Source organism: Mustela lutreola, chromosome 4 (genome assembly GCF_030435805.1).
Source record: "Mustela lutreola isolate mMusLut2 chromosome 4, mMusLut2.pri, whole genome shotgun sequence".
NCBI classification, from domain to species: domain Eukaryota; kingdom Metazoa; phylum Chordata; class Mammalia; order Carnivora; family Mustelidae; genus Mustela; species Mustela lutreola.
Window position 1 is genome coordinate 199,536,156 of NC_081293.1, and position 25,067 is coordinate 199,561,222.

The window sequence follows — 25,067 nt, forward strand, 5'->3', positions numbered from 1 at the left end:
CGTGGAGAGTGGAGCGCGGGGGTCCTCGGGCGGACAGACCAAGCACAGGAGTCTGTGCTCCTCGCTGTCTGTCTCCCCGCCCGGGATGGGCCTCCTCTGCATCCAAGGGTTGCCGTGGCCCCAGAGACTAATGAGTCTGGCCCCCGAGAGCTGGTCCTCGGGGTCCCAGGGCCTCCCGCGTGTGCCGGCCGGCAGGGAAGGGGGAGGTGTTGGATCAATTCGGTCGTGAAAGCGTTCCCGGGGGTAGAAGAAAAGCTCAGGTTATTGCTTTGTCTTCTCTCCGGAAGATCCAGGACCTCATTGTTCCCTGTTCAGTGCTCATCCCTGCCAGGCCTCCCGGGGCCGGGTCCAGCAAACTCACAGAATCAATATGGAAAGTCACCTGGAAAATCTAAGCCATCTGTTTGAGTTAATTGAAAATCTCATTTAGTCAATTTGGTGATGCTGTTTCCGCAGGCTTGATTAGCTCCAAGGACAATGAAGAATTAGCCTCAGTCAGGGCTGGAAGTTCGGGTGCTGGTTTCGGGTTTTCTGCACTGATTTCATAGGTGAAGTGCGACGGTTCCTCACGTGCCGTGTAGGCCTGTCACGTGGGACAGTCGCGCTTTCTCGCGCGCTCTCTGTTGCACAGCCCCGAGATCGTCTGCAAAGGGAGCCCAGGTAGATCAGGAACCACAAGATGAACGGAAACGCGTGTTTATGGAGCGTGACTCGGCCGGCTGCGCACGGCGGGGAGCAAAGTGCAGGTGTCTGATACGGGGATGGGGGCTGTGGGGGCGCAGACCGAACAGGTCGCTGCCAGCAGCTGAGTCACCACGGGCGTGTGCAGGCCGGCCAGAAGCTTACGGTGGGCACGCTCGTCTGCAGGAAGATGGCGTGGAGGTTTTGGGGAGGAAGGAGACCTGCATCAGGCCCCCAACGATCACGGGGCAGGGGGAGAGACACAGCAAAGAAATATATCATATTTTAAAAATTAAGTGCCACAAAATAGCGATCAATTCTTTGAAAACTTTTGCTGAAGGATGGAGCAGTCCCTTCCGGGGAGGAGGGTCGCTAGGTGGGCGGTTTGGAGGCACAGCCCCGATCCGGGATGTTCTAGGATCCAGTGTTAACGAGGAGTGGGGGGGGCACAGGGCTGGGGTCCCAGCACCGTCCGCTGTGTGTTATGAATTAATTTGTAAAAATGTGGCCCCAGACCCATTTCCGTTCTTCCCTCCTTCCAAACTGGGCTTCCAGATGTGCTGGCAGGTTTTCACACTTGGTGCTCCCCCTGCCCATCTCCCTGGACACAAGGTCGTGGGCTACACCCTGACAGGACAGTGGCCAAGGGGGGTGGCCCCTAAAGACTCCCGCCGGCTCTGTCGTTGCTCCGAGCACCCCACCCCCGCACGCAGACAGCGAGGAGTACGGAGGCTAAGGAAGCTGTCTGAACCCACACCGACTGTGAAAAGGGGCGCTGGGCCTCACACTGGGCAGGCCAGACGGCCCCACCTCCCTGGACAGCCTCCAGAGAGCTGCGGAGAATTCCGGAAGGCCAGTGGCCACTTTCAGCCGGTTAGGAGCCGTCGGGAGGAAGAAACCAAAGCCTTCATCTGTCAGCTGTCCCATGGGTTGCTGGCTTGCTAACCAGCCTCTCTGAGGGTCCTCAGACACAGCGAGGATTGGGTCTGGGCCTCCGGATCTTTCCACGTGGCAAGTACTCCCTGGCCACAGCTTTGTGCCACGGATTGTGTGGGCCCTTGGATGGCCTCTCCCATATGGTTGCCCACGGTGCAAAAAGACAGCGCGTGGTCCGTGGCCGAAATAAAGCGTGGTGGGAGCCACAGTGACAGGTGCCGGGACGCCCGCCTCACGGAGCGGCCCTCGGACGCAGGACCACCTGACCCAAACAGGAGGCTTCTGTGGACGGTAACGGGGAATAGCAGCCCCACAGAGACGGGGCGAGGGGAAGGGCCGGGCCGAGGGGAGAGTGAGCCTCTCCAGGAGTGTGAACGCAAGCTGTCCCGGGGCTGGACAAGCCTCCGTGGGGTCAGACGCACAGCCTGTCCTGAGGTCTGTTCAAGGTCCCCCAGAAGCCCAGCCGCACTGATAACACCAGCACACTTGTGTCCTGCTGGTTTCCTCCGGCCTCTCCAGCGCCACTGAGCGGGGAGCTGAACTAAGACGTAGCAGATACCGGGCAGGGTCGTTTTGAAGATGTGCGGCACCGCGCCGATGACATGTTTTTATTCCCCAAATATCCCGTCCACACGCAGGAGAGCTGCCGGCCTGGCACCTTCCTGACCGCACACGCGGGAAGGAGCGGGTTCTGGGTCCCTGACCGCGCCCCCACTTCTTCCCTTCCCTGGCCTGTAAACGGCCCCAGGCCTCTCGCTCTCACTGTATCTTCTTCCACTTCAACTTGTCCCTTCGCGTCTCCAAGAGCAAGGACCGTGAGCTGCGTAAGTCGCTGGCGGCCACCGTCGGTCGGTCGGCGCAAGGCCGCACTCGTTCTGTTTCTTCTCGTCCGTGGACCCTACGTCCTTCCTCCCCACCACGTGGGCACCTGTTTCTATTCTGGGGCAGTTTTTGGTTTCTTATTTACTGAAATCAACGGTCCAAGTGCATTCTTTTCTTTAAATTGTTTTTCTTCGTTATTGTTTTAAACTTAATTCCAGCCCGGCTGCCGTCCGGCGCCGGCTCCCGGGTCCAACATAGAGACTCATCAGGCCTGTGCAGGGCTCAGGGCTCAGGGCTCAGGGCTCAGGACTCAGGACTCAGGGCTCAGGGCTCGGTGCTCAGCTTCGTAAGCGCGCCTCTCGCCGCCTCCGCCTGCTTCCCCCGCCCCCTCCCACCTCCCCTCGGCGACTGTCAGTGTGTTCTCTCCAGTGAAAGGTCTGGGTTTTTTTGTCTCCTCTTTTCTTTGTCCATTAGTTTTGTTTCTTAAACTCCACACACACGTGAAATCGTATGACATTTGTCTTTCTCGGACTTACTTTGCTCAGCATGATACCCTCTAGCTCCGTCTGTGTTGTTGGAAAGGACAAGATTTCATTCTTTCTGTGCTTGAGTGATATTCCCCTATATTTATATACACACACCACATCTTCTTTCTCCACTCCTCCGCCGATGGACACTTGGGCTGCTTCCGTATCTTGGCTGCTGTAAACACAGGGATGCTTGGCTCTTGTATTTTCTGGGTAAATGACCAGTAGTGCAATTGCAGGGTCATGGGGTAGCTCTATTTTTAATTTATTGAGGAACCTCCATGCTGTCTTCCAGAGTGGCTGCACCAGCTTGCGTTCCACCAATGGTGTAGGAGGGTTCCCCTTTCTCCACATCCTCGCCAACACTTGTTTCCTGTGTTTTAATTGGAGCCATTCTGACTGGTGTGAGGGGGCATCTCCCTGTGGATTTGATTTGCATTTCCCTGATGCCGAGTGATGTGGAGCATTTTTTCATACATCTGTTGGCCAGGTGGATGTCTTCTTTGGAGAAATGTCTGTTCATGTCTCCTGCTCATATTTGGACTGAATTCTTTGGGTTTTTTGGAGGATGAGTGTTATTAGTGCTTTATACATTTGGGATTCCAGCCCTTTACCGCAGTGGTCATTCGCAAATATCTCCTCCCGTTCCCTAGGTTGACTTTAGTTTTGTTGATTATTTCCTTTGCTGTGCAAAATCTTTTTATTTTGATGTGGTCCTAATAGTTGATTTTTGCATTTGTTTCCCTTGCCGCAGGAGATAGATCTAGAAAGATGTTGGCAGGGTTGATGTGAAAGAAGTTACTACAGGCACCTAGTTCAATCTACTTAACCCCTCTCTCCCCATTAATATTGGTAAAGTCTCTGTTGTCGCCTGTATGTGTGCGCACTCATCTTGTGTAAGTGGCGTTGTGATGTACGTAGATCCAGGTGTATAAACTGGTGTGTGTGTGTATGTGTGTGTGTGTGTGTAGACCTGTTTCCTTTTTCACTCAGCTGTGTGTAAAGCCGTAGCACGCACATTGCTCTCTGCCTTCGAACTGCGCCCACGGTCTAGATTGCTGCAGTTCCTGGGAGCTCACATCCTCATGCCCTCCTCCCGCCAGCGGCCTCTGCCTTATCCACCACCCATGATCAGGAAATGGGGTCCTCTTTCTGCTCCTTCTGTAAAAAATAGGGACTCGCTGGGAGATTGGTACAGTGGATCCAGTACAAGTCTTCACGAAGAAATAAGAGGGGGATAGAGATCATCAGAGCAATGGAAGCATCACACAAACACTGGGTCCCAATTACTAATGGCCTCAGCCTCAGCCCCATCAGCAACTACACTGCCACCACCTTATCTCAACCACCATTACCTACAGCGTCACCACCATCACCACCGTCACCATCATCAGCACCATCACCACCGTCACCACCCCCATCAACAACCACCACCACTGCCATCATCACCATCATCACCACCACTACCATCACACCACAATCACCATTACCATCACCAACCATCACCAACCACCACTGCCATCACTGCCACCACCAACATCACCACCATGGCCACCACCACGGCCATCACAGCCCCATCACCAACCACAAGCACTACCACCAGCACCAGCACCATTACCAGCCGTCACCACCACCCCCATCACTGCCATCACCAGCACCATCACCACCAGCCCCGTCATTACCATCCCCGGCATCACCACCATCACTGTAACCTTCACACCCTACCGCCTCCATCACTTGCCTTTGGGTCTCCTAGTCAGTGAATCCCTTCATGTTCAAAGCAGGCAACCTGCTGAGTAAGGACTCCACAAGCCCTAAGATCTCCCCTCCCTCCCTTCCTTCTCCCTCACCCTGACCGTTGGCCCAGCGTGACGGCCAACCCCTAGATGGAAGGGCAAGTTTTCACAGTCTGTTACTCCAGTGAAAGGGAAGTTATGGAAATACACATCAAACAGTAATTTGTCTGACAGTCACATCATTTTTACCTTCTGCAAAACGCAGTCGCCTGCGGATGTGTGCATACAGTTACAAGGCGGCTCTGAGGGCGAGCAGGTGCCCCTCATCACAGGCGACACTGTTTCAGCGACACTGAACATTGTCTCAATGTGCTCGGCAGTGCCTATCCAAGAACGTCATTTTTTTAAAATTTCTCTCTCAAATATTTTTTTTGCTCTGGCTTTATTCAGGGGATGAACGTTGCTGAGAAGACGCCAGCGTCGATTGCAGGCTTCGTTTCAGTAGATAAACAGACCTTTTGTCCCCTGGTCCTTTATTGCCACATGACTGTCAGAACCTTCGCCCGAATTTGGAGCACCGAGAAGGGACGCGGCACGCTAAGCCCTGTGAGAGAGACAAGGCCTTGTTAATATTTTATGGCAAGCAAATGGACTGATGAAAAATTCATATACTGCTTACCAGGAAAAGTCCGAGTATTTGGATTCGAAGGCACCTTTGGCTGGAGATTCATGGGAACATTGTAATGTTTTCTCAGCAAACGTGTGCTTTCCAGCACTCACTCGGCACATGTCTCCTCACAGCAGGGCTGTCCTTCCCGGCCCTGAAACGAGGGGTGTCTGTCTCCCCACACACGGGGTTGGGAGCGTCCCCCGTCCCACGAGGGTTTGGCTCTCTGTGTCACCAGCCCCTGGAAGCGTGTCTACACAGCGCGCAGCCCTCCCTGAGTGTTCTCTGGGAGAACACATGCTATTCATTGGCCGACAAAGTACTTTAGAATAAAGAGGAAATGGGTAACATTTCTTCCAGGAATCTTTTGCTTCCTACTGATATTTTGGTATCGCGTTCCTTTTAAAATACAATTTCTACAATTCTTAAAATACGATCATCTGTTTTCTGGGATTATCAGAATATTTTCGCATCTCCCTTCATCTGCACATTGGATGAATCCTTGCGTTGTCCGAAGCCCTGCCCCTCCTCGCTGCCGTAAATCATTCTGCTTTAGTCCTGTCTTCTCCCTCCTTTTACTGCAGCCAGCCTATCTGCCCGCCGTGACGTTTATTCCTCCAGAGAACACCTAGTAAGGGCAGAGATGGATGTGGTGACCCATGGCTAAGTGGCCCTTGGAGCTGTTGTCACCAGCGTCTTGCGGAGCTCACTGAGATCGTGGTTCCTAAGCTAGAGCGCCGCTAGGACCATCTGGGCCTCGTTTGGTCATGCGCTGCTCGGCCCCACGCACGGAGCGTTGGGTTCAGTGGGTCTGGAGTGGGCCTAAGAATCTGCATTTCCAACTTTCCCAGGCGCTGCTGGTCGGGGGACCACACTTGCATGATCAGGCATGGGGACGGAGACCAGCTGTGCCACTGTCTTTGTCCCCTGGGGTGGAGGCTTTAACTGACCTTGTGTCGTCATTACTGTCTGCTGGTGGCCGACCAGGGGAGAGGCCGACCTCCCTGAGCATGGTAGCTGCGGGGGGGCATGTTCTGCAACCCCGACCGGGGGCACACGGGACCGTGGACCTGGGCTTCCCCGTATCTGTCCGCTCTTCCTTCCCAGCTGCGGTGCGATGGGCACAGTGGGCACAGCAATGACGTCTGCCCGCCAGAGGCTTCAGCTGCTCCCACGCAAACAGGCCCCGTGGAGAGCCATGGTCACGGGGGCTCAAGGCTCTCCGTAGCCGCATCTGTTAGAGTTAGTCCGTCTGTTGATGCCGTCATAGCTGCACCCATTATTCCTCTTCTTGCCCTCCCTGCTGGGGGCACCGACGGCCCCTACGGTGTGGCCAGCTCTGACTACTGGTGACTTCCCACTCGAAGTCCCTCTAGGTTCTCCTCGGTCACTGCCTCCCCATGGCCCCTTGAGAGACAGGGTGCGTCAAGCTGTAAGAATTACATAGATTTCTCCTCTAGGTACGCAAGCCTGGGTCCTGCGTCAGGACTAGTAAGGGGCATGGCCTTGCTCGTTGCCCCAAGGGGTTCCCAGCCTGGTGAACGGTCCAGGAGAATTGTCACTGCCTGATGATTTGAGGGACGATGGTGCAGATCGCCGGTGCCGGGAGCGTTTCGAGGAAGGAGGGGTGACTGTGACCTCATGGAGAATGCTGCGGGGTCCGGAGAGCCTCGTCCTGCCCGTTTTCAGCATCTGTAGCTAGGACCAGAGAGGCCCATCGTCTGATCCCATCACTTGGATGTGTAGTTACACCTTCACTGACGAGGCTAGGTAATTAATTCACTGAGTGTCTGCTGCTGATTTGGCCTCTCTTGTCCACTTTTCTTATCGTGTCAACTCATTTCTTCAGGAGCCCAAAAAGAAAATCTCATTCTTGCAAACTCAGTGTGGCCGGGAGCCCCTCCCCCTGAGTCCCCACGTGTGCTGGTCCACACTTCACCTTGTCCATGTCACCAACCTGTTTCTCGACAACTCCATGCATTGGGGTTTTTTTTCTTTTTTTATGTGTCATGTCAGTCACATACCGTACATCATTAATTTCTGATGCAGGGTTCCATGATTCACTGTGTGTGACACCCAGGGCTCTGTGCGATCCGTGCCCCCCTGAGTCCCCACCACGGGTCTCCCCCATCCCTCACCCAACACCTCTGAAACCCTCAGTTTGTTTCTCAGAGTCCACAGTCTCTCATGGTTCCTCTCCCCTCCGATTTCCCCCAACTCCCTTCTCCTCTCCATCTCCCCAAGTCCTCTGTGTTATTCCTTATGCTCCACAAGTAAGTGAAACCCTGTGATAATTGACTCTCTCTGCTTGACTTATTTCACTCAGCACAATCTCCTCCAGTCCCATCCATGTTGAAGCAAAAGTAAAACACTAATAATAAGCTTGTAATAAGCTCTCACATCCCGGGACAGGAGAACAGTCCCTGTTCCTTCTTTTTGTCTCTGTGGCAACTTCCTCTGCCTTCTGGAAGAGCTTCCCAAATTTTCCTCAGGGTCTTTGAGTCCAATTTCTCTCACCTTCGGATCTGGTTTCCCTAGAACCTTTTACTCCTCCTCTTCGTCTGATCCTGTATTCTTAAGGTTATGTTCTGCTTTCCCTTTTTTTTCTTCAAAGAAAGAGTCTCTTTGTCAGAGAGAGAGAGAGAGCACACTCTCACAAGCAGAGGGAGAAGCAAGCTCCCTGCTGCTCAAGGAGCCCGATGTGGGGCTCGATCCCAGGACCCTGGGATCGTGACCGGAGCCGAAGGCAGATGCTTCACCGACTGAGCCCCCCGGGCGCCCCACTCTGTTCTGCTCTTGTGCCGTCGGCGTGATTGCCTTTTCCTCCATCCGGGCTGTGTGACGACCTCCGCCGCTCTCCAGCTCAGGAAGGAGACAGCCGGAGCCGCCCACGCTGCACACCCGGCGACAGATGGCACAGGAGGGTTATTTTTGACTCTGAACTTTGGGGGCTGCTTGAACCTTCTCTGATGGAATCAGAAGACTGAGTCTCACCCGAATCCATCTGGCGTGCCTCCGCTGGGCAGAGTCGAATGTTTTCTTCTGCCTTCTTTATAATTTTTTGTGGGTTTTTCTTGACGTTCTAAGTCAATAGACATCTACGAAAAATCATGATCTTCTGTAACATGGACGTAGCAAGGCTTTGACTTCCCAGGTTTCTGGGTGGTGCGAGGTCAGGGTTCCTGAGGAGGGATGAGACCCCGGGGGGACACTCCTGTTCTCTCACTTGCCTCGCCGAGTGAGGCACGTGGTAGGCAGTCCGCCGGGTGGCTTCATGTGCTCTCTCTGTGCTGTGGCTGCTGGAGGTTTTCAACACTCTGTTTTAGGGGTATCATCATTTTATGTCTTTTATGAGTGTGGTTTAGACGCACATCCACACTAAGCTGGTAAAGGTTACTGCAGATTTGCTAACCAGATGCTACTGAGTGCCGGAGACCCTCGTGTGTCCATGTGGTCCACACTGAAAGGGGACCATGGAACAGATCGTCCCCCTCAGCCACCATCGGCAGCCTGACCGACATGACCTCGGTCCGTGCCACCAGCCCCGTAGCCCGTCTGCGCTGTTTCCCGTGTGTAACCATCAAGCTAACAGCTTTGAAACTGGAGAGAATGGAAAATGTGTAAGGAACCTGGAGAACTTTTCTTATCCACATGTGGATTTCTTCTTAAGGAAAATTTTGGAAATGGGTAAAGGTCGTATTCTCCTTTCCACAAACGTATGGTGGGACTCCAGACCTCCCACCGCGAAAGAGCGTCCTTCCTTCCTGAGCGTTACTCCTCCGTGAGGCTCTGGAGTCGGTGGCTCCTTGTAAATCACCCATCCCTGATGGTGCTTTATCTTTGCGTTTGACTTGATTTTGTAAATAGCCGGCACGTACTCGGCACGCCGCCCAGTCACCGATGGAATTCATGGGATGGGGAAACGTTTGTTCGAGACGAGGTTATTGCTGTACAAGGGATGAGGTCGGTGTGACATCCTGAAGGAGACTCAGGGGAGGGCTTCCCAGGGCCTTGACTACTGGCGACACGATTGACGATCTCCACCCAACGGGGAGGCAGTGCGCCTACGTGTACGGAGATATATTAGGTCATCTTCATGGAGTCCTTCATAACTTTTATTGTTTCTAGACTTCTAAAAAGAATTATTCACTATATTTCCTCGCTGTAAAATCTCTAAGGGTGCCACCAGTTTGTTTGAAATTCATATTACGCAGATGAGGGGCTGCAGATTCAAGTTCCGTGTCAAGGTGCGGAAGCAAAGCCCGCAGGCTCCCCGGGGGGCGCTGCACCGGCCCTTCATCCGGGCCCCTGCGTGTCCACACAGATACGCCAGGTGGGTCCAGGTTTCACTGTCCTGTCATGCACTTATTTCCTCCTTCCTACAACATGCCTCAGATCACAAATTAGGGGAGTAGAGGAGAGAAAACTTATATTGGGTCGATATGAAGAGTGTGCAGAACAGCACCGTAAGACCTGGAAAGACACATAGAGCAGATGAGTGTTTCCAAGGACGGGGTCCTCCCTAACCAGTGTGGGGGCCGTGGGAGGAAAAACCAGTCGTTCCAGGAGATCTGACTTTCTCCTCCTTAATTTCATCCAGATGAAGCATGTTTGCTCGTCTCTGTGACTTCCCACGCCACACCCCCAGCATGATCTTCCGGGTCCGACAGGCCCACGGTCCAGGACAGCAGGGGTTCCCTCGCAGCCGTCCCCGTGGCCCCGCCAGCTAGCGGCCTCTGGCATCTACCGAGCAGGGTTCCAAGAGTCGTTTGTGCTGCAATTTAAAAATAAGAAGTCTTACTCAAGAACGGGGGCCGGGCACAAACCCGAGTTACTCTGAAGAGCCAAGATAAAGAAATGTTTCCGTGCCCGCAGATACTCAGGGAGCCCATTGAACCTCACATTGGAAATGGGCTCCGAGCCCTCGGGCAGGGCAGCGTCCGCAAGAACCTACTGAAAGGCCGTGCTCCTTGTCAGAGCAGGAGCCTGACGCTGTTGGGTGAGAAGGCACGGCCTGTAGACACACGGACCCAGGCCCCTGAGGCCTGGCGCTTGCTGTGCAGATGGCAGCAGCGGATCCAGACCTCTTTCAAAATTCACAGCAGTTGAGAAAGTTGAAAATCCTGGATTATGGCCGAGTGACATCGTCACCAGCCACATCCCCAGCAGATGGGCCAGGACTGCAAACCAACCGGGGGAGGGGCGGCCTGAGCCAGCTCTTGACTTGGGTCATTTAGAGTTTTGATGAGCAGGTGGATTTAAGAAACAGGGACACAACAATTTAATCTCCTTGCGTGCTTAACCCAAGCTTAGTGGAAAGCACCTGGTGATTTAGGCCTTTCTGTTGAAAATAATCACTGGGCACTGTCACGGGCCTGTCCAGCCTGCAGGGCATTGTCTAGTGAACATGCTGCCGTGGTTGGTGATAAATGATCTTGTAAGACCACAGAGTCATCATTCTGAACAATAGATCTCATTATAGATAGATAGGGCAGGTGACGGAACAGGGTTGGCGGGCCTCCGGAACATTCTTGGAGCTCTCCTCAGGATAGTCTTTCTGTACACTTGTTTCTTGGTATTTTCTTCTTCCTCTTAAACATGTTTTTTCTTTTCCCCCTAAAAATCCTGTGTTCAGAGGGCTCTGGGTGATTGAATTAATTACCAGAAGCCCCAGGACCCTCCCCATCCCTGCGAGGTACAGGGTAGCCTAGAACACTGTGATATTTCCAGGTTCAGGGGAAAGCGGGCATGTGACCGGTAGGGTATCTGCTGGTGCCTGGAGCCATGCACTGATTTCCCTAATTAGCCGGCAAATGCTGTCCCCTGGGCATTGTGCCTTCACGGGAGAGGAAAAGGGAGCACGGCGCCTTCCTCTGCTCGCCCTTGTCTCCTCGCCCACGGTCTCTTGCACTGCGCGAGAGCCTCTCTCTCCAGCCCCTCCTGGTCTCGCTCTGCGGCCCCTTGTGTGACCTCCAGGGAGGTGTGAGCTTGCCCCGGGTTGGGGCAGGAAAACCAACCAGTAGGTCAGCCGGGTGCAGCCTGACTTATAAAACCCATGGGGCAGCAGGAGACACGGTCGCCCTCGGGGGGGGGGGGGGGGCAGCTGGGTGGACAGAACCACACTCCCGCCGGGCTCCTTGCGCACCGGTGACCCGGCTTCCCAGCAGAGTTCAGCATCAGTGCCCGGGGTCCGGAAGCCCCATTTCAGACCCCTGGGGCCGCGTGAACCCCCAATGCGTGCGCTGCTGGCCCCAGCGTCCCGGGCCGGGAGGTGCCGGGCTGCCGGCGGCCGTGGCCAAGACCGCTAACGCGACGTGCCTGTGTGCCCGCAGGGAGTACTACATCACCATGGTGAAGTGGGCCACCAGCACCAAGGTCGCCGTCAACTGGCTGAGCCGCGCGCAGAACGTGTCCATCCTCACCCTCTGCGACGCCACCACTGGGGTCTGCACAAAGGTACCGGGGGGGGGGGGTGCGGGGGGGAACCAATGGGGAAGCCTGGAGGTTGCAGTGGGGTGGGGGTTGGGCAAGTCACTGGGCACCAACCTGGGTGGGGACCTACCCGCTGGCCTCTGCTTTGCTGCCACCTTGTGGATGAATCGTGCACTGCTGCAAACCTCTGGGCTCCCCGCTCCGCGACCCCGGAGTCCCGTCCTGGGACTAGGGCACACTCCGCTGTCCGTGGATGTGTTATTCCCCTTCACCTGGGCCCGTGCCTGTCTCCCCACGAGCGACCCCTCATTTTCCAGTGGACATCAGAGAGGGCAAGGGGTAGCCTGAGGCCCCGGGACCCAGGCAGGGCCAGCACTACAGCCCGGCTTCCCCCTTGGGTGGGCTCTGTCCTGCACCCGCCCGGAGCAGGTGCCCCCCTGCGTGGGTCAGCACCCAGGTGGGCCAGCATCTGCCTCTAAGGGCACGGGTGAGGCCAGCAGTGTCCCTCGGGGCCTCGGCCTGACTGAATGTGATCTCAGAGAAGGCAAACAAATGTAGGGAAGACAAAGTGGAAAATACATACAGAAGCAGAGAGAAAGCGCGGAAATCTGAACGGAGGCCTGGCCGCCGGGCGGCTCAAAGGAACGGCCCCTCCACTGCTCCAGCCTGCAGCGGGCGTGCCCTCCGCCCCATGGGCTCAGATCCCTGCACTCCAGAGCGAGCCCTAGAGGCTGACCTCCTAGTATTAGGTTTTAAAAAAAAAAAAATCCATTAAACTCCATTAATCAACGCAGGCATGTCTTTCAGAAGCTCCGTTTAGGACCATACATTTCCATCTCCCAACTGGGGAGGAAAACACCTGCAGAGCCACTTTGCTTTGCTGTGTTTGGGGGGCGGGGAGCACAGCTCTTTCCACAGCAAGCTCAGTGTCAGGGTGAGCTTAGCGATCTGATGGCCACCAGTGGGTCAGGGATGTGCCTCGTTTCTTGGTGCGATGGAGATCAGACCCCAGGTTGTACCGTGGGTCCCGGAAGGACAGAGGCGCGGCCGGGGGCTGGGGATTGCTGGTTCTGTACCTTCGTCTCACCTGTGCCCCGACCTGTGCGTGTCAGCAACGCAACCCCTTCCTGCCGCTGGTCCGTGGACAGGACCCCCACCCCCACGCCCGGCAGCTGGAGGTCAGAGCAGCACGGGGAGCAGGCCTCCCGTTGCCCAACCGTCACGCTGGTGTTTTGTTTTGTTTTTGTCTCCCGTTGTGCATCTCTCCTCACACTCCCCGGAGATTTACGTTTCAGTCCCTGTGCTGTCCTGGGCTGCCGGGACTGTCATTCAGAGCTGTGACCTGGACGTGTGAGAAGTGTCCATGCATGTGCACATGCACACCCTGCACCCATGCGGCACCCGGGACCCGGGGCCCCAGGGGTAGGAGTGCACCGTCTTCCAGGGGGCTCCTGCCCGCCATGAGGACATGGTCCTCGCTGCCGGGGCAAGTGACGTTTTCCTTGTTCATGGACACTGGTGTGGGGCTGGGACGCTGCCTCCGGGGCGGGCCGAGGCCTTGTCTGTGTTTGCACAACCACCATCGAGGGGACTCGAACTGTTCGCAACCAGCTGGCCACAGGCACAAAACATGCAAAAACAAGACAGCCTTTCTCTGATGCTCCTTGTTCCATTTCAGAAACACGAGGATGAAAGTGAAGCCTGGCTCCACAGACAGGTAAGTGCTCCCGTCGAAGCTCCCACGATGTCTGCGTCGGCCACCGGATCCGCCACCACCGTGCTGGCCTCCGGGGTTTTCACCACCAAACGGCTCCTCCCGTTCAACCCCCCACGGCCCCGGTGGGAGGCGTGGGCTGCTCGGCCCATCTCACCCCTGCTCCCCATGGCCTTGAGCGTGACCGGAGAACCCCAGGGCCACAGAAGATGGCCTTGAGCTCTCTGGGTGAGATCTCAGGGCTCAGTCAGAGGGACGGCCTTTTGGAGGCCGTGAGGAGGCCGGAGGAGTGGCCGCAGTCTGCTCTGCCCCAGCAGAGGAAAAGAGACATTTCTCCGCTTTTCTCTCCGCGTGTTCTCAGGGGTCCCGGGTGAGGCGGGCCGCGCAGTGGTGTGGCCTGAGCCTTCCTGGGGACCTGGCCGAGAGCCCCCCCGGGTTTCCCCTCCTGACGTGGGTCAGAAACGCCCGTTAGACAAGCTCTGGGGGCCTGGGATTCCAGGAGGTCAGAGGGGCCAACGGGGTCAGCCTCTGCCCCAACAAAAACGGTCCAACTGCCCCAAAATAGCGAAGCCCTAGCACCGGTGTTTTCTGTCGCTTTGTCTCACCCGCAACCCGTCAAAGAACAGGCGAGAGTGTTTTAGACGCTTCCTTGCTTCCTGTCCAGCCTCCTGGCAGGAACACGGCCTGAGAACTGGTGGGAGAAGTCACACTGGGCTGGAGGGTCAGGGACCGTGGTGGAGCGGGCGCCGGCGTCCTTCCTCACGGACCTGATGAGCCGGGGTCAGGGACCCGCTGCCGACACCTCCGCTGTGTGGAATGGACGGTCTGCCCCCACCTCCCGTCACTACTTCCGGGAGGGCAGCCTCACCGGCGGACCCGACTGCTTTCCAGGACCTCCTTGCCAGGCTTCCCCAGAAGAGCACGAGCCCGAGTGCCCACTTTCGTTTCCTGCACGGACGTCAGGCTGCCCAGCCCGAGCCGAGGCGATGCGGAGGGTGCGCGAGGGCTCCAGGGCCCTACAGCAGGAGCCGGAACGATGCTGGCGCCGTGCTGGGACGTTCCTGAAGGCCGCGGCCCCGCAGTGTGAGCACGGATACCACGTGTGCGTGCTGGTGGTCCGCTTGCATCAGACAAACCTCAGGGAGCTGGACGGGAAGAATCAGGAGAGAACGTGTTATCTCTCTGGTCGTCTGGTCGACCCATACTGACGCCAGGTCCTTTTCCTGAGCCGCCGGCTAGCAAGTGCGAGAACGTCCTTCCTCATCAGCGCTCCGCTACGCCCGTTGTCTGGAGAGACCACAGCTGGTTAATCTGTCGGGGGGCATTCGGGCCGTCTCTCCTGTTTGGCCATCTGGAGCAAAGAAAGAATGTTCTGCGGGGGGACAGGAGCCGGACAAAAGGACCCCCACTGTGTGATTCCGTGAACACGAGACGTTGGAATAAATGAGTTCACGGAGCTGTTGCTGGCTACCGGCATGGGGGCAGGGGACAGGGAGGAGCAGCTTCAAGGGCCTGGGCTTGTCTCTGGGGTGATGGGAATGTTCTGGAACCAGAGGGATGCTGGTTGCCCAACATCACGAGCGTACTAGTTGCCACTTAACTATGTACTTTTATTAAAGTGTTTTGTTTTATTTTATGTGAATTTGACCCCAATACATTTCTTCAAATGAATCTGCTTGACCTGCCGCTCTCACAGACCTACCGGGCAGAGAACATGAGAGGCGCACACGAGTCCAACGCCAACGTGCGGCCCGCGGAGTCCTCCTACGACATGTTCAGGAATGTGTTCAAGTGTTCGCAGTCCGCAGGGCTGGAGCAGGGAGAAGGGAGTGTGACCTGAGGGACAGCGCTGGGACCCCCAACCTCCTGGAGTCGGGGGCAGCTTCTGTGTCTGAGTAGGAGGAGTGAGGGGAGCTCCTGGCGGCGGCCCAGCGATGTGTTACCCTCTGGGAGGGGGAAGCTGCTGCCTGTGGCGGCTCCCCTGACCTCCCACCATCCTGGCTGGTCCTTGGGGTCCACGGTCTGCAGGGCTGAGCGGCTTGGCGGGCCTCTCCACCCGCTGCAGAGACACCGTCCACACTGGGGGTCTCTGTATTTATCAGCAGCACGTCTTGTCGCCTACCTGCGAACACGATCCATGCTCCGGACAGACAGCGCAGTGGGGACTTAGGAAACCAGACCTTCCCCAGCAAAATCAAGTCAGCACTAAAAAAGTAGCATAAAAAATTACAACTTTTAAAATGTGGCCTTGAAAGCATTCACTGAGCAAACCGCTAATGTGTTTAAAACAGCCATTAGAGACTACATGATGCCGTTTTGAGTGGAAGCAAACACGTCCCATAAAGGAATCGCTTCCTCTAAGCTGGTGCTTCCCTGGGTCTGGTCCGGGGAGCATGGGGAGGCCCTGATTTCTACGGTACCACTCCCCCAGCATCAGTAACACAGAGCTCCTCCGGGGGCAGCCGGAAAACCCGGTTTCAACAGCGTCTCATGACATGCCTTTCAAAGAGATGATTCCTGGAGGATTTGATGGACCCTGCCTTTCACAAAATCATCTGCAGCAGTTCGACAACTTCAGGATTCCGTGAGGTCCTGGAGTGTAAGTTAGGAACACCTTCCCGGCTGGCGTCCGTGTGCTTGCTGTGGCTGACCTCTGCGTGCTCCCTCCACAGGCACAGACTCGACACCAGCTCAAGCAGGACACAGTGTCCTTGGAAAGAGCCAGAATCTGGGACGTCCCATCGACCTCTGGAAACCCAGTCTGCTCAGATCAACGGTCTTCTGATCCCTGGCTGCCAGGGAAGCAGGGGTGGGCTGGAGCAGACCCGAGCCCCCACACCCTCTCTTTTCCTCCCCTGTGCTTTCTGGGGCCAAAACATGGCCCCTGGGGGGCTCCCCTTGAGCCAACCAAGAGGAGGCGAGTGTGTTTGTGTCCCACGGTTGCAGGTCCACCCGGTTCTCTCTCTCCTAGGAATATTCCAAAAGAATAGGCAGCCTCCTCCCCAACACACACACACACACACATACACACACACACACACACTCCATCACCACCAGCCATGACTTGGCAACACTGTCCTGATGCAGATCCACGGGGATTTGGGGTAGAGCCCCAGAACCCATCCTCTGGTTGAAGAGTTGGTCCTGTGGGCCAACGTCCAACCGTCTTTCAGCTTTTACCAGAATTTTGGTTTTGTGATTTCAGGATCCAGGCTGGGAGGTTGGGCAAGGTGAGTGTATCTGAACCGCTCTCTGGGAAGAACTGGCAGACACGATATGGAGAACTCACGAGGAGCCCGCGTCTGCACTGATGTGTTGGGAGGGGCATGGAAAGACGCAGGCTCCCTGCTGCCCAGAGAGACTAGAATGCTTCCCCCAAAGTCCAGGAGAGCCAGAAGCAGGGTTAACATCAGGATCCCCTTCTCAAAACCCCCTGGGCTTTCTCACCAAGAACACAGGTACAGCCCGAGAAACCGGGTCTCAGAGAGGCTCGGGCAGAGCGCGCACGCTCCTTCCCCAGTGCAACGTCGACATCAACAGGACGAGGGCCTTCTCGGCGTAATAGCAAAGCACCTGGCCAGGCCTAATTACTACCTTTATTTGGAGAATTTTCCTCTGCCAAAAGGGCAAACATTTCCCCCAGAAAACCGAGGCAATATTGCAGGATCCGTCCGCCGCTGGCAAATAGAAGCACGTTTAAAAAGCCGGAGTTGCTGCTCGCTTTCCCATTCCGTCTGCTTAAATACCACGCTGCCTGCTCTAAATAGGAAAACAAATATTTGCAGATTGAAGGTTTCGTTTTATTGCAAATATTCATGAAGATTAAATGTCACGTTAATCACGTGTTCATTTATTTCTCTGGGGCGTCGCATCTGCGCACACGCGTCCCCTCACCCCGGGAAGCCCACACGGCACCAGCTGGGGCGTCTTTCCTGTGTGCTCAGCCCGCAGGAGCGTGAAGCTCTTTGCGCCCGAAAACACGCCTCGTAGCCAACTCGCTGCCGTTCACGGGGGGAGACTCCCAGGCCGGAGCCCTGGAGAGGCCTGGCAGCCGCGGGACCAAATTGCCTCTTCCCCCATCGAGGCGGCGGACAGACCCCGGGGCTGCCCAGTGTCGTTGGGGGGGGGGGGGGGGCGCAGAGATGGGGGCAGCACGCCGTCGGCCTCGGCTTCGAACCCAGCCCGCGCCTCCGTCCCCCGGGAGGGCAGCGGATCCCGGCGCACGTGGGTCCGTCCGGCCCGCGCGCGAGTCAGAGGTCCCTGGGAGAACGGCTCCTGCCCCCGCGTCTCAGAACGCGGGGAACGCGTCCTCGTGTGCTGTTTCTCGCCCTGGTCACTTCTCCCTTGCTGGGCCCTTCAGTGCGAGGTGGGTTTTATGAAATAAAAGAACAAAAGACAGGACCGGACGTGTAGAATTCGTGTGAGGGACAATCAGACGTGGGAGTGTTCAGAACCACGTTCTCCGTGGCGGGTGATACATGCCGGCCCCCGCCGCCCCTGCCGTGCCCCGCGCCGGGCTAACGCTGAGCCTCCCGCGCCGCCGGCAGGCTCTGTCCCGTGAACCAGTGCGCACACAAGCCCACCCTGGGGCTGTGCTCTCGCGACGGGCCGTCCTCCTGTCCGTCTCTGCTGATTCCTGAGTCTCCCTCCTGGAAGAGAGAAGGTCTGACTCCCGATTCCCCAGGACAGGAGAGGCCCCACCCAGCGCTGGTTCTTCCCACCGGACCCCTCATTAGAAATTACAGAGAAAAGGGATCTCAAAATGTTTGTTGCCCTGGTAAACCTCCTCAAAACGAAGCCTTTTGATGGACCGCAGCCTTTGCTTTCGTCCCCAGAACGAAGAGCCCGTGTTCTCCAAGGACGGCCGAAAGTTCTTCTTTGTGCGGGCCGTCCCGCAGGGGGGACAGGGAAAGTTCGATCACGTCACCGTGTCATCATCCCAGGTAAGCCCGGCAGGTCCCGGGACTGCGCCGTGCCGTGGCCGCCCCTCGTGGCGGCTGCTCTGTGCCCCGTCACCAGCAAGGGCCCCGGAGCAAGCCCCAGGGTCGGGACGTGGAAGGCTCCGGAGTGGGGCCGAACGGGGCTCATGAAGTCCAGGGATCCTGCTCGGGCAGCAACTCACGTTGACCCTTCCTGTTGTGGCTTAGACCCCTTCTGACGGGTCACAGCAGACAGTGGGACCCAAGAACCCAGGTCTATGACCTTGAATGACGATCTCTAATGTCTTCCTCCCCGTCTGCTGGGCTGTCCCCCTTACCCTCTGTCCCAGGCTCGCGGGTCTAGCGCCTTCAGGGCACAGCGTCCCGGAAATGCCACACGCAGTCACCACTCCCCTGGGGGGCTGCCCCCTGCCACTCTGCTGCCGTCTGGGGGCTCGGGGCTCCGGTGCAGCGCGTCGTGGAGCAGGGAACCTCAGAGACTGGCGGGTGTAGAACCAGCAGCGGAGGGGGGTGCCCACGGGGGGTGCCCACCTGCGGCCCCGAGGTCCTGGGGAACGCTGCTCTTTGGAAGGCGGTGGGGAGCGAGCATGGCGCTTCCGGGACCGCGACCCTCATCTCCGAGCGTGGATCCCATTTCTGAAGCAGCGTCAGTCCCCGCGGTGCAGGCGAGGCGAATACCGAAAGCCTCCGTCGACAGTAGGCAGAAGGCCCGTGTCACAGGCAGAGCCGAGAGACGGTTTCGGAAGAACAGGGCGAGGACGCCCCACGTGTGTGGGCCGCCTGGAGCAGGCGCGGGGAGCGGCCGTGACCGCGGGGTCCCAGTTTCGGCCCACGGGGGCCGAACGGACTCTCTGGCCCCCGTCCCTGGTCGCGCACTGTGGCCTGCTCCTACAGCCCCGCGTCCTGTCTGCTCAGTTGGGGTCACGCTAGCCAAGTGTCTGTCTCTCAGGCGGCCTCGGCTCTGAATTCCTGCACGTGATCGGCATTTCCTAAGTGCCCAGTAAACATTCCTGCAGGAACTGGGGGGTCCCCTACCCTCCAGGGGGCACCCCACCCCCCGGAGCCCCTCAGGCCCCACAGCCATCCGGACCTCCTGCCCCCCCACAGACTCTCCCTGCTCCTGCGACCCCCACGGGCCCCACCTGACTTAATCAGCGGCCGATTCCCGCTGCCTCCCCCAGCACCCGCCACCCAGCAGGCCGCGCCTGGGCCTCACACCGGCCCCTCCACACCCCACTCCAGACCCCAGCCTTCCTGCTGAGAGGGTCGTGTGTCCCTCCCCTGCGGTTTCTTGTCGTAATTGTTCTGCTCGGGGAGGGAGTGAGAGTGCAACGCTCAGCGCAACAGTTTCAAATCATCCTCATAAACAAGGGCAGAGAACGGCGACGACGTGGACGCGGACCCTCCCACCTCCCCTGCCCCCTCCCCGCCCTCCCCCTCCGTTTCTCCCCACCTTCCTCCCCTGACTCCCACCGTCCCGACTCCCTTTCGTCTGTCCCCCACGCCCTCCCCCTCCCTCTCTCTCCTCCCTGCGGTCGGTAGCCATGACGCAGGTCACGAGAGTCCCACGCTGCGCAGAACAGCTTCAGCAGGCTGGGCAGCATTCCTGGCTCTCGTGGGACACGGGTGTCACGGGGGGAGGCATGGCCGTCGGGGTCGCAGGCGACACTTTCCTGGGACGCAGACTCTGCCGGCGCCTGTGTTGCTGCGTGCAGAGGACGGGAGAGGGCTGGGGCCCGGGGGTGGTCAGCTGAGGCTTCGTGGACAGGCTCGATCAGGGCAGAGGGGCCGACGGCACCTGCTCGCCGTGCGGGGTTAGGAATGAAGCGTGGGTCGGGCTGGCCAGCTCCCCCACATCCTGTCTGGTACTCCAGCCCAACAGTAGCAATGACAACATACAGTCCATCACCTCCGGAGACTGGGACGTGACCAAGATCCTGTCCTACGACGAGAAGCGGAATAAGATGTGAGTACGGCCGGCCTCCAGCCCCGGGCCCTTCCATTCAGTGGCACAGGACTCCCTAGGTCCATTGTCTCAAGGGCCCCACGTCCAACATTGCAAGACCTTGAGCTGAGGAAGCCGAGGGGCCAGACCCGCCGTTTGCGAGTTCTAGGCAGTGCACAGAGTGCCCCGTGAGCACCCTCTCGTCCTGCACCGCGGCTCCACAGGCTCCGTTTACAGCCTCCTGCCCCGTCCAAAAACAAGTCAGCTGAGACAAAGTGAGGTCAGGTCACTGAGCCCAGCGATTCAGTTATTCCTATGGTGACAGGGGGCTGGGGCTCTGTTCCGATGGCGGAGGCCGGGCCGGGGTGCGGCTGGCGGCTGCCCCCTGATCCTGGGACCAGCGTCCAGGCTCCCGCCCAAGCTCCCAGGGCAGGTGAGCACCACACCTCCATGTCCCTGCTCCAGGCTTTACGAGGTTACCTGGCTGGGGCCTGGCCCTCCAGGAGCCTCACAGTCTTGCAGAGAAATTTCTGCATCTGAGTGCAGGGACCCGCTGACCCCAGCATAGCCCTGCCCACCCCCCCCCCGGCTCTCCCCACCTGCATGCCACAGGGCTGGGCCTGAGCGGGACAGTAGGTCCTGTCCCCACGCACCCCCAGAACTCCCAGGGAAGCACGTGCCGCCGGCGCCTGGCGGCTGGAAGGCTGGCCCACCCCCAGGGCACCCTCTTCACCTGCTGGTCTTTGCAGCTACTTCCTGAGCACAGAGGACCTGCCCCGGAGGAGGCAGCTCTACAGGTACGTGGGCACTGCCCTGGGGGGTTCTTGGTTTGGCTGGTGTGCCCTGCGCCGCAGGGGAGAGGGGAGGGGAGGTGTGGGGCAAACCTACCCCAGGGCTCCCTGCAGCATCCCGAGAGCACAAGCAGGAACTACGGGGACCAGCGTCCGCCGTGGCGGGAGCTTTTGTTTTCTTTTTCTGCTTTTGCTGAACAAGTTCCCCCGACTCACTTTCTCGTGTTGAAAACCAAGTGTCTCTCCTTCTCACCATCGTTTGAGTCTGATTTGGAGGGTTCGGTCTCCCTGGGCTTGATCGGAGGCAGGTCTGGTGGGGTGTGTGCTGGAGGCCGGCTCTGCCGTCTCGGCGCCCCACCCGTTGTGACCGGCAGCTCCGTAACCTCAGAGAAGGGGAGGGTGGAGGCTGACGTCGGAATCCTGGAAAGGAGGCCTTCCTAGGGCGGGTCCCTCTTCAGTGTGACCCAGTGACTGCTCTGGCTGGAGCAGGTGGTGGACTCTGAGACGGGATCGCCAGAGGCGGAAATGGGGCACCTTGTACGTCCTCGGTGTTTCGCCGACTAGGACGTGACCGTGGTGGTGGCCCTCACACACCAGCTGCTCTGTGCGCACCTGAGGGCCCGCGAGGGTGACTCGGTCTGGATGGAGCCGACGCCTGGCTCCTCTCCCCGTGGTGGGGACCCTGGAGAAGCCCATCGGGGACCAGTGTGTCCCCTCCTGCCCACCAGGGCATATGCTGGCGGTGAAAGGCAGGCTCGGCCGAGTCCTTTTGGAAGGAAGAAAACTCTGGCAAAGCCGTGGGGTCCCAGGCTTCTCTGTGCAGCCGGGCATGTCTGTCCAGATAACGTAGCTCAGTTCGTCCCCCCGGCGTCGGAAGGTGATCAAGGTGCACCGCGTGCCTTTCCCTCTACCTTACACAGAGGCCGGAAGGTCATCTTCTGTCCAGCATGAGGGATCGTCCTGCTGTAGACAGGTTTCCGGTGGGGCCCGGGGTCAGAGTGGACCCCTCCCCTGCAGAATGCTCGCAGGAACTTCCCCTCAGGCGTGTGCCAGGCTCCGCCTGTATCTTTAGGTTGGAAACACATTTCAGGCCTTCCTGATGTGACATTGTGCTAGACGAGCGTGGTCACGGGGTCCTGCTGCCCCGGCCCCACCGAGTGAGGAGCACCAGCTTTCGGTGCCACCCTGCAGGAAAACCCACTGGGGTGCAGCCCAAGTTCAGTCCAGCCCGTGTCTCTGGGTCCTAATGCGCCCTACGCCAGCACCGGGCGCTCGGATACGGTCCTGAGGTGCGGAAAGCCAGTTCCTCTTCTCCGGAGGGCAGGGTACAAGGTACTAGATAGTGCATGAGCACTGCACCCCCTCACGCTGGGGGCACATGGGCCTGATAAAGGCGCAGGTGACCGAGCGCTCCCCCAGGGAGAGAGTGCGTCCCCCGGGAGCGGAAATGCTGTGAGCTCCTCGGAGTTGGGGGCCGCCCCCAGGAAGGGGGACACAGATCCGAGCGTTGGGGCGATCTCAGGAGATGAACGCCAGGGGCCCAGCGCTCAGGCACGGCACCAGGGACTCGAGCGCGTGGGGGGCTCCGGGGCCACCGGGGATCTGCACCTTGTCCGCGGGGCTCACGGCCCAGTCTCTGCCCCTCCAGCGCCAGCACGGTGGGCACCTTCAACAGGCAGTGCCTGTCCTGCGACCTGGTGGAGAACTGCACATACTTCAGCGCGTCCTTCAGCCACAGCGCCGACTTCTTCCTGCTCAAGTGCGAAGGTGAGCGGGGCGGCTGGCTGGTGCCCAGATGTGCAGGGGCGGGGGGCCGCAAGTTCCAGAACGGGGGCAGGGTATGTCACGGGTCATGGGTATGGGGGACCGCCAGCAGGTGAGTGTGGGTCGATGGTGGGAGTGAGTCCCAGAACAGGACAGGTCCTGCCCGGTGGCTGGTATGGGGGACCGCCGGCAGGTCACTGCACCACCTCTCCGTGGGTCTTACACCTTCCCTCACGGTTTACAGCCCATCCGAGGGTTTGCACACCGTTAATCCCAGAGTTCAGCATGGTCTGCAAACGGTCCTGGGAGTGGGCGAGTGAGTGCCTCCCACCTTGATGGACGTAGGCCGCGTCTAAAGTGAATAAAGGAATTTCACAGATCAATTTCTCGTGCATATTTAAGGATGGGCGTGATAGAAACAGTCTCCGACAGGAAAAAACAAACTATTCTCCGGTGACGTAATTCATGGATAATTTATCCCAGAGCGTTCCCGATCACACCGTCCGCACACACAGAACAGTAGCCACGTCCCACAGTGGGCAAACCAGCATTTTGCATCTTGTTCTCGTATCCTAGAAGAACAAGGTAGGAACCCACGCAAAGGTAAGCGCCAGTACACACGGTCATTACAAATCATGTCTCCAAGAAGAGCCCCCGAGGTCACCTCCGAGGCGAGACGCTGCGGCAGGGGGACGGACGCGGCCAGGAGCAGCTCTGTCTCGCGAGCCGTGGTGGAGAACAGGAATTTTTGCTGGACTCGGTCTCTGTTAGCCTCTGCCAGCTGCTGGCCAGGGCACGACCTCACCCTCTTTTCATGACTCCCGAAGTCTGAAGAGGCCTCACGACAGAACGCCGCCGCCCTGGGCCACCCCAGGCTCACCCCAGACACTCTCCCCAGATAACAGGGTTGGGGCTGGGGGCCTCTGAAGTACAACTTCAGCCCCCCCTTGACCCCTCCAAGGTTATTACCGAACCCCGCTCTCCCGTGCGTGCTGGGGACCAGCCGGCCAGGGGCTGAGACCTCGGGAGCCAAAGCAGGAAAGAACCCGAGAGTCCGATGCTTCGACTGTCCACGGGGAGTTGCATGCGCGGAGCTGAGGCAGAGCCTGACCGAAGCCGCGGCGGCAGACGGCCGGGACCGGGGCTCCAGGAGGAGGAAGTGAACTGTGAAGCCCGCGGCGTCCTGACAAAACCCAGAAGGGCCGGATGGAAGGGAACGCGACGCAGAACGTCCCAGACGAGGATCCGGCATCTAGACTCCATTTAAGTATTTAGCGCGTCGCCGTATCTCAGCATCCGCGTGAACGAGCCCTCTGGTCTAAAGCATTTCTCTGTAAATATTCTTTTCGTATTAACCTGTTTCTGGCTCGAGTCACTCAAAGGTCCAAATTAACTTTGGCCTCTGAAACCTAATCAAAACCTCATTTTTAAAAGGGGGTTTTCTAGAAAGACTTGTGTGGTGCAGCCTAGAAAGGCCCCGGGTGCAGTGAGGGGAGACTTGGCCACCATGAAACTAATCTGGGTCCTGCCCCTGGTGTCCCCCACCAGTGTTGCCGGTGACCGCCGCGGGGTAAAGTTTCACATGATTGTGCTATCGGAGTCCAATTGCTTGGGGTCGCGTTGGGGAGGGGTCGCGTTGGGGACGACAAAGCAAGGAAAGGCTCCCGTGAAGTGACTCTTCAGATGAAGGTGAAGGTGCGAGTGAGATTCAGACTGGAGGGAAGGCAGGGTGGAGCACCAGAGGAGCCCGGGGAGCCCTGAGAGCGCATGGAGGGTCCCCACGGCCGGGGAGCCCCCGCCGGTCCAGCGGAGGTTTGTCCAATGCAACAACCAACACGAAGTCTCAGCAGTTCCCCTCCCCCCGCGTTTCCCCGCAGCGATGAGCGCGGACCCGCCTGTCCAGCCCGCGGCAGCGTTTGTTAACTTCATCCCCCGAGTGTTTCTCCCACACCCCGATGCTACTCTGGAGACCCCGTAAGCCTCTGAGCCAACTAATGTCCCCACCCCTGGCCCTGCGGGCTTCCCTCGCCCCCCGCAGCGCTGGGCCGACCAACGTGGCCTCGAAGATGCAGCCAGAGTGGCCCCAGCAACAAAGAAGCCCCCCCACCTGGG

The 25,067-nt window shown here is 58.2% G+C and overlaps 1 protein-coding gene across 4 annotated transcripts in view; it reads left to right on the plus strand.

The window, feature by feature from the left end:
* The window catches only part of DPP6 (dipeptidyl peptidase like 6), an 848,700-nt gene that overhangs the window by 765,133 nt on the left and 58,500 nt on the right, over nt 1-25,067 (plus strand). For all 4 annotated transcript variants that reach the window (XM_059172341.1, XM_059172343.1, XM_059172340.1 and 1 more), the window contains exons 11-16: nt 11,702-11,825; nt 13,480-13,518; nt 18,351-18,458; nt 20,330-20,421; nt 21,150-21,197; nt 22,840-22,958. In XM_059172341.1, coding sequence (XP_059028324.1) covers nt 11,702-11,825; nt 13,480-13,518; nt 18,351-18,458; nt 20,330-20,421; nt 21,150-21,197; nt 22,840-22,958 — 530 coding nt within the window. The remainder of the gene's footprint in view (nt 1-11,701; nt 11,826-13,479; nt 13,519-18,350; nt 18,459-20,329; nt 20,422-21,149; nt 21,198-22,839; nt 22,959-25,067) is intronic.